This window comes from Corvus kubaryi, unplaced genomic scaffold (genome assembly GCF_017639235.1).
Source record: "Corvus kubaryi isolate FWS band 111438036 unplaced genomic scaffold, C.kubaryi_AGA036_p1.0 133, whole genome shotgun sequence".
NCBI lineage: Eukaryota > Metazoa > Chordata > Aves > Passeriformes > Corvidae > Corvus > Corvus kubaryi.
The window spans coordinates 26,536,335-26,548,907 of record NW_024580667.1 but is presented as its reverse complement, the minus strand read 5'-3'; the positions used below and the strand labels follow the sequence as shown (position 1 = coordinate 26,548,907).

Below are 12,573 nucleotides of genomic sequence, written 5' to 3'. Positions count from 1 at the left end.
TCCTTCATGACTTAATTGCAAAGAACTTACAAAACTCCACACAAATGGCAACTAACTCACTTACTTGGTTGAAGCAGATGCTTTTCTAGTATGTGACCTAATTATTTCTTTCAGAGTTTTGCTACTCATGCTTCTCTGGCCATGTTTTGTGCTTTTTTACTGCTTTCTCTCTGTTTTCTCCTGCTGTGCTTTATGAGATACTAAGAAGTAATTCTGACACCCATCTGCCCAGGTGTTGTGGGCCTACATGGTGGCTTGGGACAGAGATGTAGCCGTATTTAGAGTGGAAGCTCTAATTTCAGCTGTCTGGCTTCACTCAACAGCTTAGTGTCTTCTTAAAATTGTCTTAAATGAAGGAAACATCTTGACAAGATAATTTTGTAGTTATGGGACTTTTCTACTGCAATTAGAAAGATGATCTTTTTCTGAATACAATCTTTATATTTTGAATTTATTTTAATCTGAAAAGTTATAGAATCATAGAATCGTAAAATAGTTTGGTTTCTAAGGGACCTTCAAGGGTTATCCAGTCCAACCTCACTGCTGTGGACAGTGACACCTTCCAATAGACCAGGTTGCTCAAAGCCCCATCCAAACTGGTCTTGAACACTTCCAAGGATGGGGATCCACAGCTTCTCTGGGCAACCTGTTCCAGTGCTTCACTACTCCCACTGTAAAGAATTTCTTCCTAATACGCAATCTAAGTCTACCCTCTTTCAGTTTCAAGTCATTGCCCCTTGTCCTATCCCTAAACGCCCCTGTACAAAGTCTTTCCCCAGCTCTCTTGTTGGCCCTCTTTAGGTACTGGAAGGTGCTTATAAGGTCTCCGTGGAGCCTTCTCTTCTCCAGACTGAAGAATGCCAATTGTCTCAATAGGACAGCTTTATCTCAAGAAACAATATCAAGATCAGTAGGTGGCTGGTTGATATCAGCCCTTTCCCTGGAATGCACATCCTATTCCTTGGCTTGGTCAAATTAAATACAGTTTTTTAGGAGTAGATGTCTGGGCAGGCACCTCTGGCAGCTGGTGGAGAAGAAGGGGGAGGCCTGCAGCCAGCACAGCATCTTCCCTATGGTCAAGCATGAGCTACAGGGTGTTCCCCAGCCCATCCAAGGAGATGGCTCATTTCCGTGAGGAGGGCCAGAGACAGAAGCTATGCTGGCATATGTGGTGCATCTGTCTCCCAGCAGTGGCTAAAGTCCTTCTTTCTGCACCTGCCCCAAACTCACCTAACATTGCTTCTCTGGTTCCTCCTACTTTATGCATTTTTTCCTCATGTTTCTACACTGGGAGGAAAAGAGAGCAACAATTCAAATAATTCTGTTTTCTCTTATCTCTCACATGACCGGAACCATCAGCTTTTCTTTTATGCCCATCAAGATTGCTATTTTCAAGTGATGCTGCAGGGAAACACCTTTCCTTCCTTGAAAAGGAAAGACCAGCAGAGACTTAGCCAGAGACCTGCAATATTCCTTAAACAGCAGACAGGACCTTTCCTCATTGTGGATGTCAAACCTTAGGCCTATTCTGATTGTACTGGGTAGAGAGGAAGTGAAGGATATCACTTCAGTAAGGGTGTCATGGGAAAGCAGCCTCAAATTTCCTATGAATAATTTGTTTAGTCTCAAAACAACAAGACTGCCAGTTGATTGTCTACAGAACCTGATCCTCTGTCCTGTCTCATCATTTACCCTTGTCGCTCTATGGACTTCTGCAACATTACCTGCCATAAAACCTGTGAAGGAAGGCAACAAACCTATGGGTGTAGTTTTTCCATGTTCTTCTGAAGCATGCACTTAATTAAGTAAACATTATATAAACTATCACGGACACTGAAACAGTTTCAGCATCACCAGATGCCTTGGTCCTTGATCGGCTGACTTGTATGCCCCTAGCACTCATGCCATAGAATAAAGCTAGATCTCCATATTAAAGAACGGAGAATTTTCCCATATGCACACTAAAGTAATGTACAAGACTGTAAGAGAATGAGGATACAAGCCTGGTCTTCAAAGTCCAAGGTATAGGCTGCACCAATTTTTTTCTTCAGTGTAAAGGAGTGTGAAACTTACAAAATGGCAGAATTTCCCTTCTTCTATTTTTTGTTTTGTTTTGTTTTGTTTTTCCTTCCTTTTTTTCTTTCTTCTGGGAAGAAATTCAAGCCTGTGGTTTGTTTATCTGAACCATGAGCTTAACCATGAGAACTCTTCCTCTCCTGCCCACAACATGCTCCTGTCTACACTTTAATCTACCGTTGTATCTTACATTCGTTTTTGGCTTTTAGGCTTTTAAGTTTTGCAATCCATTTATACTTGTCTTACACATTTTCTTATTGATGTTCTCTTACAAGAGGTGATTTTAAAATCTGGTATTTTAATACCAAGTGAATGAAGTATTTCTGAAGTACTGTTTCTAGTAGTAAAAAACCCAGATAACATGATTGTGTGTAGGATTCTTCAAAACAATACAGTCATTTATACTTCAATACATTTCTTCAGCCTACTCTTTAATGAGGAAGGTGATAGAATGTCATGAAGCCATTTCAATATGGGTTTTTTGAGCTCCCATTTAGAGTCCCAATATATTAAGCTTTTCTTTTAGGTTCAACATGAGCTCCTGCTCTTAAGATCTACATGGCTAAACTGTCCAATGTAAGAAAGTCTAATTAGGCAGGGTCTGTTTCCAAAATGCAGCTTGTCTATTAAGGCACAGCACTTAAAGGCACAGCACTTTCATAATGTTTATATTGAGAAGAAAAAGATAATGCTACTGGCAGTGTTCAACAGATGACTTACAGATTTTCACAAAACATATAGACTGCCATGTGTCATTTTTTGGTTAAAACATTTTAAAAAACAAACCTGAGATAATTTTGCTCATACAGAAGACAGCAAAAACGTGCATAAAAAGAAGACTCCTTCTTGATAGCTATTCCATCATATTGATATCTAGAAAAATAAAAAAAGATGAACTGGCAACCATATGCTTTTCAACAAGTCAGCAAATAATTCATAATCCTTGTTTGAAAGCAGATGATCATTCTATTTAACCAAGAAAAGATCAAGTAGCAGCTATATTTATTTTTTTAATTATGTTGAATATTTATTTTCCCCAACAGAAAATAATTACACAAACTTTTTACAAACTCTTGTTAACAGTTTTTGCCCTGGAATGATGCCCTGTTCTAAATGAAATAAGACAGTGAATGGAGTGCCTCAGATTTGTACAGGACAGTGTCATAGGTTAGCAAGCATAGTTCCGGAAGGGACGTCCTTGCTAAGGGGTGCTTACAGTTTCCTCTGGGAACTGATAGAACCTATCAGCTGGCCAGTTTGAATATGGACAATTCTCTAAGCCACTTAAAGTTGTGATCACCTCTGTGATCCACATTTAAGAATAGGCAAACTCCCCCTCCAAGCTCTCTCTCGTTTCCGGCGCTGGGACAAGTGGCTGCAGGCCCCGTGTGGGGGCCAGCGGGCCCGGCCAGGCCCTGCTTGGGCCAGGCCGGGCCGGGCCACGGCCATCCTGGAGCCATGGACCTGTTCCAGCCGTGGAACCCCCCCCCCACTGCCTTGCCATGGGCAGCCGGAGCGGCTCGGCTCTCCCCCCTCTCCACTGCGATAAGAAAAATTCAACATTCCAGCTGCAAAGCTGCAAGGCCGAGGTGAGATTAACCCTTTTATTGCTGTGAAGAGCTGAAAACCTGAGGGAAGAGAGAGAGGAGATGCTTAAAGCTGAAAGTCTGTTGTGAAGCTATGATATATCAGAGTATCCTGTTGTAATTTCATGAAGATATGGGGGGTGGAGTGTTCAATTCGTGAGCAAAAGCACCTGCGCTGAGATAGGCAGATGCTGACGCAGCTGTAATTTCATGAGAAGTTTGGACAGGGAGAGATGAACCAGATGAGGACTTTTGCTCCGAACGGGAAAGGAGAAAACCTCAGTCCGTAGAGATGCTCCCAGAGATAGTCCTAAAGATGAAGATGATGAAGACCCTTTGCTCCCAGGGAAGGAGAAGGGCCTCTGTTTTTGTTTCTGAACGGCTCGACCTTAAAAATTGTACCCCAAAAAACTTCAAGAGTGGACCCTCGAAGGCAGTTGCGGGAAAAGCTGCAAGTCGGGGGAAAGGACTCACACGCAGGCAGAGAGACTCCTCTTCCTAAATGGACTGAACAATATTTGGAAGTGGGCGGCTGTCTCGTTGTGATAATGTTTTCATAGCATGAGCAAGAAGAGACTTCTCTCTCTAAATGGACTGAACAAGGTTATTATGGAAGTGGTAAACAGACTGAACATCTTAAGGGTTGTCTTTTCACATTGTCAGTGGGAGAAGGGAGGAAGGTGGGGGGAGGCGGAGAGTTCTGAAGGTGGTATTTTTTTTTTTCTTCTTTTAGGTCTGTTAATAAACTTCTTTATATTCTTTCAAGTTTGGTGCCTGTTTTGCATTTCTCCTAATTCTTATCTCACAGCAGATAAACAGTAATAAGTATTTTGGACCAAACCACTACACTAAATTGGTGTTTCTGCCCGGTTACAAACCGAACCCGCGACAGACAGTTAGTGAAGTCAGGAACCAGACTCTTAGCAGACAGAGGTCCCCATATCCCCACAGATGTTGAAGAACGTAGTGCAGCTGTTCCTCAGCCATTTACAGTAGCTCAGTGACTGGATGGCCCATCAGTGTCATGGCAAGCTAAAACTCAACTGCCAGACCTTCTCTAAGATTTGTCTGAGTTCAGTGAGCAACAGAGTCACCATCTCTGCTAGCAAGGTGCTACCAGCTGGCTCCTCCCAGGCTGGGCCACCAGGAACCACGGGAGCAGTGCCATGGTTTGGGGCCACCTGCAGCCAGGAGTGGGTAACCTTCTGCTGATGGGAAGAGAGAGCATGTTGTCTGGGGCTACCAAACACCATCCAAAATCCTGTCTGCTATGAGGAGGAGCCTAGGAGTGTCTGAGGTGAGGCACTCCCAAAATAGCCCAAAATAGAGGTTTTCCTGGCTCAAGCTGGTAGCAAGTCCAGACTAGTGGAAACAAGACACAGATCAAGTAAAGGCATATTGTTCTCAAAGCCCACACTAGACAGCTACAAAAAATGCTTGTAAAATTACTCTTTCTCAATGCCCTTAAAACACCTCTTTTCCTAGTCTGGATGTTCAGAGTGTGAGTATAACTTTGAATATGAAAAAGCATCAAAATCTCTGTGGTCTAGAAGAGAGGGAGGGGAAAAGAAATTACATTTAGGAGGAGGACCTGAAGTTGTCTGATTTAAATGGTTTAAAACTGTACGGCACTTCCACTGACCATCAGTATGTGCTGGGTCACTCCAAGGATGTGTGCAAGGACGAAAAGCACAATACAGACATTAATCATGGCTGCCACCCCTGTGCATCCCAGAGCCAGTCTTTCCCGGCCTAGAAACGCAGTGTCTGAAGAGCTCTCAGCAAGGTTGTGATGTCTGGCAGACGCTTCATGCAAACCATGCTGTTAATAGCCAGTAAAAATTGGAGCACTAAAGTCTTTTAAAAAGCAGTCCAATCTGGAATTCATGCCTTACCAAAGCAGATCTGATGTGGTGGTTTTCATGGAATTAACTCTATTTTAATGTCCTTGGTTACACCAGGAATTACTCTGGATCTTATGTTGTGTTACAGACTTGCAACCAAAAATTCAGCTGCCATATTGCAGTGCTGGGGCTGAAAAGTCAGCCACTTTCAAATTTTATTAGAATAGTTATAAGTTACATTTTCAAAGAAAGGACACAAACCCAATACCTGATACTCCCTGCTGTGGTCCGCTTTCTTGTCACCAGGCCTGGGAAAACCAACTGAATAAGCTGTATAAACAGAAAATTGGAGATACTTGGCAAATTCATTCTAAGATGCAAAAATGTATCTGCCACACTTTTTGTCTTTAATCACTTTGTTTGTTTTTCATCATTTCCAGGCTAATACCTGTTCTTACATACCTCTCAAATGGTAACTGTTGAACTAAACTCGATCAGGCTTTTGGGGATCCAAGGCTAAGTCGCTTAAGGGATTACCTCTCTCAGATGGGAAATTTTTTTATAGTCTGCAGGGGAAAACAGTGCTTACACCAAGAGACTCCCTGCAGCCAGGGCAGGATCAATCAGCTGGGGGAACTTGAAGGTGTCCTGATGGTCCCTTACTCTGCCAGACCTTCAATCCTTATTCATTTAAGAAGGACTTACTCACACAAGGAGCTTCACCTACCCACCTACTGTTGGAAGATGTACTGACAGGATAAGGCCTGACTTATCTGTCTTAAAAGGACCTGAATCATCAAGCTGCAAAGCAACCTTTTGACCACCATGGTGGTGTGAACTGAGGTCATGCAGCATCTGTCAAGGTCAGGGTCTACACAGTAATTAGATACTGTCAGGGTAATAATTCACTTCACTACGATTATTCTGCATGAGCTGTCCTGTGAAAACAGAGACTAACTCAGGACACCTGGGTCCAGGACTAACCCAGGACACTCTAATATTCCCACTATGGCAGGAACAGAGGATTTACATCCTGTTAGCGAGGAGTGAGGAGAGTCTCCACTCAGCAGCACAAGGCTTGGACTCTGTGCCAAGTGTGTGTCGTTGGTCCAAAGGCCTGAAAAAGGACTCATTAACACGCTCCTCTAGTTTTAATGATGGTCCTGTTCCTTGCATATTTCTGCATGCACCCCCCCCAGCTGCTCCCTTTCTCAAATTGATAGTTCAGCATAATCCCATTTTTCTAAAAGGGCAGCCTATGAAGCTGGGGCTTTTGTGGCACAAGACATATCCTTCCTCCCGCTGCCATTTCTACAGAGACAGTGATGTATTTGGGCAGAGGGATGGGGCAGATGAGATTAGTAGTGTCTTCAATCACCATAGTTTGATCCACATGGGGCTGGACTGCAAAAGCCCTTGCAGTCCACACACATGGAGCACAGTCAGGTTACTGCAGCTTGGTAACTTATTTATAGCTCAGCCCATTACAGGCTGTGGTAACTGATTACATGTGCACTCAGTTTAAACCAGGGTTGCTGCAGTTCCTGCCCTCCTCGGCTTCTTGCTACACAGTCCATTCTCCTGCTGCAGAAGGACAGACCATTTCAAGGCACAGGGGAGCTGCACCCCAACTTGCTCCTGTGGGATGTGTTAGCTTGCGCTGCAACGCACAGGGTTGGTTAAGACTGTGAGCAAATAGTTGCAAACACCAGCCCACAGCAGCTCTGGCTTGTCAGCTCTTCTATGTGACCAGACTCATGCTTCATCTTTGCCTGTCCCAGCTTAAAAGGAAAACACATTAAGGTAAACCACAAGAAGGCTTAGCTTACAAGTGGTAACTCAGTTGTGCTGGAGCACCGGAAGGGTACAGGCAGGATGGGATTAATCTCACCTACATGGCTACAAGGCAGAGAAGTCTAAGATAGTCACTGCAGACTATGTAGTCAGTGGGGAAAAACAAATGGCAGTTCTGAGGCCCCTTTCATCTGAGCTGTCTGAGGTGACTCATTTAGTGTGAGAAAACATCTGTAACTACTTATTTCTCTCCACTGGCTACCTAGACAGTTTTAAGGTGACAAGCTTCTTGGCCAATGTCTACGCTGAGCCAGGCAAATTCTACCCGCAGTCTTAGCTGATGGGTGATGATCCATTAAGCTATGGTAATAAATCACACCAGAACACTCACTCAAATCTTTATTTTCAGCAAAAGTGATTTAACTTATCCAGTAAAAAAATTAGCTTCAACCGAATTGAGATAAATGATTCCTAGAGTGGGGTTAGCCACACAAATGAAAATGACTTCAGGTACAACTTGTACTTAAATTATTTTGGGCTTGTGTTAAAACAATGTTTAGTAGCTCTTACTATGGGAATTAATAGAATGTTAGCCATAAAAAATAGGAAGATCTGAACAAAAAGTCTTGAACAAGAGATAATCACAAGGCTTTCTATCTTCCTCAATTTGTTAAAAAAGGTTGAATAGCTACGTGTGTTGGTTGCAATTGGGATTTCTAAGTGGTAACTGTTCTGTGGGTTTTATCAACCCCTGTGTAATAGAAGAGTGGAACTGTTAGAAGGAGATTCAGTTTTACATCTGCATTTGTTTTGCTTGGAGGATCCTGTAACAACTTTTTAGGGTGTGTTTGGAGCAAAATCTCCCAAGTTTACTTAAAAGGGAAAGTATAAAACTATGTAACCACCAAAGACGTCTTTTAAAGACAGAAGAGTCATCTCCTTGGAATGAGTTGTTTAACTTTCTGCTGTTAAAAACAGAAAACTGGTAAAACTTTCTAAAATATATTGGCAGAAGAAATCTTTGCAAGAGTATCATACACCAGTTCCCTGAAGAAAATAAACTCCATCCCAAACAATGCACTTTCCTCTGATATAAATACATCTACCTGAGGGCTTAGCAGAAATACATTAGAAAACGCACAAGAATAATTCATTACATATTCATTCTTCTCTGTTATTTAATCTCTTTTGATATGCAGTGTGTATAGTTGATGAAGGGGTTTTCTGCTTAGGCATCCCTACTTCTTATCTTGTATATCCTATCTACTCTGTACCTTTCCAAAGGTGGATGGATGTACTTGAATCTTGAAATCCGGATTGCAGGTTTCAATATACAGCTCATATAGTAGCCGACAGGGTACAGTGCATCCTCCACATAAATAGAAGTTATCAGCTAGCCTTTAAAACAAAAATCATCAGTTGGTTTATGTCAGAGTTAGAAGAAAAAATTGTTAGATTTTAATAGTTCATCAGATTTACAGTGAACTCTGTAATAGTCACTCTGATTTTATAGAAGCATAGAATGAAAAAGAGCTACGTCCATTGTGTTAACCTGTATCCTGGGAAACAATAGACTTTTTCATATAAATAGATATATATGTATACTCTCTGTTTATTTTTAACTTTTAAAGCTCTCTTTTCCTTGTTTTCAACATGTAAGAGAGCTCATGTGAGATTCTGCTAAGAAATTAACTAGTTCTCATAATTTTTAAATTAAAACAACACAGCTTAGTAATACCATTATAACATTAACACCAATACAGACAATATTAGAATTTCTCATATGCAAAATGTTTTTATATGAAAGGATATAACTTTGGTCTTCTAAATAGAAAGGTATCCACTATACCAAAAATAATAATATGAGCATTTTTTCACCTAAAATGTGCAATATGGTGTTTTGGGACGGAGTGCACAAACTATAAAGGACCACATTCTATTTTCATATAACCTCACTGACTTTAGGACAAGCTTAATAAGAGAACAGAATTTTAATTTACAGTTATTATATAACAGAACTGCCAGGACTGAAACCAGCTTAGGTGTTTAAATATCCACCCTTTCAGCAAATCCCTGATTCATCCTACTTTTCATAATGGTCATAGTCAAGTAAATGCAACTACTTGTGTGAATACGGTGAGGAAGATGTAAACTTGGTTACTTATTAGCCTAAGATATTACCTTCACCAGCAAAAAAATGATCTTTAATTATAAGATAATGCCAATGGTTTTGATGTCAGAAGATAATAGGCTGCACTACAAATACGGGAGCAAAGCTGAAGCAAAGGAGCAGAGGGATTAATTTTCAAAGCATGACATGCTGCTCGTATCACGGCAGTTTCTTGCTTTGACTCTGTTTCCATTCTACCAAATTATTTATGCGTATTTAATTAATGTATCAGCTGAATGCTAGTGCAGCACAGTGCCAATTACTCACTGTATCTTTACTGATAATCGAGTGGGTTGGGAAAGCAGACTTTTCACATTCACTGGGTGAGATAAGTCAGCTGGATTTTAAACCAGCATCCTCTGTTTTAGTAGCCTGATTTCAGGCAACCCAGTTGTTTATCTTAGCTGCTTTGGCAGTAGACAGTTGTGTGTTGAACCACAACAACAGTGGATAAGGTCTACAGCAAATTGGCTTGCTAGAACAGACTGAGCAAGAAGATGGTCTCTGTGCAGCTTGATGATGTCTACCTCACCTGTTATTTGTGCCTCCTCCCCCTTTTCCATTGAAGAAGGCTATCTGCTTCTCCAGCTTTCCTCCTCCCTAGCAAAAGACCCCCAAATGCCTCACTTGTACCTCCTTGAAGACCATTTTCTCACCCAATAACCCAAGAGGCTGTGCTGGGCTTCCTGCCAGCTCCTCACCACCTCCAGCCCCACCATCCAACAGGAAAGGCTTCATGGCTAGACCTGAGCAGGAACCTGCACCCAAAGACAGGGGATCTGCTGCTCTAATGGGGTATTTCCTGTCATCAGGCTAAAAGGTAAATGAAATTTATTCTACGTAAGAGTCCTGATGAGCTCTGGCTCCCAGCAGGCAGAAATGCTTTTTCTTCTAGAGCATCTCAAAACCCTTCACAATCAAGCAATCTCAGAGGAGATTAATCTTAAGTTCAAATTCATCCTTAATATAACACCACAAGAGTCTTTGGAATTGCATCAGAAATTAATTCATGCTTCAGTAGCTGGTTTTTGCCAAAAATTTTTCCTCAGCATTTAACTACTTAGGGACAAAGTATTTGGGAATTCCATTTTGTGATTTTTTTGTCTATTAAACTGCCAGTCTTTTTCAAATAGTAAGTCAAACATCTTCTTAGTGCTGACACATAACACAAAAATATTTCTATCAGGAAAAAAATCCACACAGAAAAGAGCACAGCACTCATCTTCTTGCCTATTAGCACCAAGGTTTTCAAAACCTGAGTTTTTATGGCATGCATCAAAACAAAACTGTGAGTAAAGACAACAAAATCAAAAGGAAAGCATGGTAAGGGAGAAAGGTGGAGGTTAAAGAAAAAGCACAGGGGGAAAGACCTCCTCCATTTATATACTATGTATCCACACGTTGGGTGGAGTTTATTATCGGATTGATTTTAGGACCTCGCATAGACTCCCAAGTGTTTCGGGTTTGCCACCTGTTCTGTGTGAACCCTCAGCAGCCAGGCCATTATACAGGTTGGCAAGTCTACTGTTAAACCATTTTGGACCAAAATCTGGTTTGCTATTGGCAATGCACCAACTGTGAAATGAAGCTGAACATCTAAAATTTTTCAAAACATGAAAAGGTTGTCATGATGAAGAAAAAAATCATTGGTTCATCCTTTCAAGGATTGCTTATGATTCAGTTTTACAGTGTGCTTCAAACCTGTTGGATGAATGACCTTGTATAAAGCTCTTCCTTCAGTCCTTTTGAAATGGGAGCAGTGGTGTCTATATCACAGTAAAAACACAGACTAACTCCCACTGTTCAAGTATGGCTTGGCAGGGGGAATAGAATTTAATAGAAGTTAAAAGATTGTATGTATTGTTACTGTTTCCCACAAAGCTTCAAAATTATTTACTAGCAGGACACATCTGTGCTTGGGGAGAGAAGAAAAGTTACCCTGGTTTCTCTTTAGCTGTCATGAGGCAGATGATGGTCTTCTCAAAGCCCAAGAAAACAATGGTGACAACCTTCCTCCACTACAGAAAGTGTCTCATTAAGGAATTCAACCATTACCTTCAGCTCAAGAAAACATAACCTTGGAGAATGTCAAACGCCCAGCATCACCCCGAGTGCCACTGTGCCACCTGCTCACAACCACCCAGGTGCTATAAGAGCCCACCAGGCACGCGTGGCCATCCAGGGAGATCCTGGCCAGCTGCCCTGCAGCATCACACCAAGTAGATGGCTGACAGGGGCCAGATCCCAGCCAGTGAGTAGGCTGAGACAAAATCCCGTCTCCCCCATGTCAAACCACCTCCATATCACTAAGGCTTGTGGCACGAGACGGGCTTCTAGGAAAATGTCCGTGCTTTCCTGTTATCGTTTGTGCATCATCATAATGATGAGGCCTTTGCAGCAAACCAGCCTCTTTGCCCTAAGAAACCGCGAGAAGAGCTAAAAGCAGGACTCCTACACTCCCTGTGGCAAGGCAGATCCTGCGAGCCCCCGGCAAAGGAGAGACAGCCGCGCCACCTCCATCCTCAGCCCATCCCGGGCAGCGGGCAAAGGGACAGCACCCACCATTGGAGGACGGGGAGGTAGGTGAGGGAAGTGGGGCCGAAATAAGCCATCTCGGCCGGCTCCGGGACGGGCTGCTCTTCCGTGTCGTCCATTGGTACCGGGATGGTGGGGCCGGGCCCGGTGCCTGCCGGGGACGGCGGGTAACGGACGGCGGGGAACGGACGGCGGGGAACGGACGGCGGGGAACGCCCGCCCCGCGCCCGCCCCGCGCCGGTCCCGCGCATCCCCCGCGCCCGTCCCGCGCCCGTCCCGCGCCGGTCCCGCGCATCCCCCGGGCCCGTCCCCCGCCGGCCCCGTCCGCCCTGCGCACAGCCCCGCACAGCCCCGCGGGGCACGGGCGCTCCTCGGCGCTCCCCGCAGCGGCCCCGTGGTTTGTGCGCCCTGCGGAGGGCTCCGGGGAGCCGCGGCCCCGGTGCGAAGGGCAGGCTCCACGCGGCATTCCTGGCACCCACTGCTCTGACGCCGGACGGGATTCTTGTAGGAACTGCAGGCGAGAAAAGGAATTCTGTCCAAATCGGAAAGCGGTGTAAACGGCCGATCG

The 12,573-nt window shown here is 43.5% G+C and overlaps 1 protein-coding gene across 2 annotated transcripts in view; it reads right to left on the bottom strand.

Moving 5' to 3' along the window:
* Positions 1 to 12,181, bottom strand: part of RFX8 (regulatory factor X8) — a 33,830-nt gene extending 21,649 nt beyond the window's left edge. For both annotated transcript variants that reach the window (XM_042040310.1, XM_042040319.1), the window contains exons 1-4: positions 12,033 to 12,181; positions 8,575 to 8,698; positions 5,775 to 5,836; positions 2,863 to 2,949 (exon numbers count right to left, since the gene is read on the bottom strand). In XM_042040310.1, coding sequence (XP_041896244.1) covers positions 2,863 to 2,949; positions 5,775 to 5,836; positions 8,575 to 8,698; positions 12,033 to 12,124 — 365 coding nt within the window. In that variant the 5' untranslated portion in view covers positions 12,125 to 12,181. The remainder of the gene's footprint in view (positions 1 to 2,862; positions 2,950 to 5,774; positions 5,837 to 8,574; positions 8,699 to 12,032) is intronic.
* Between the last annotated feature and the right edge of the window lie 392 nt (positions 12,182 to 12,573).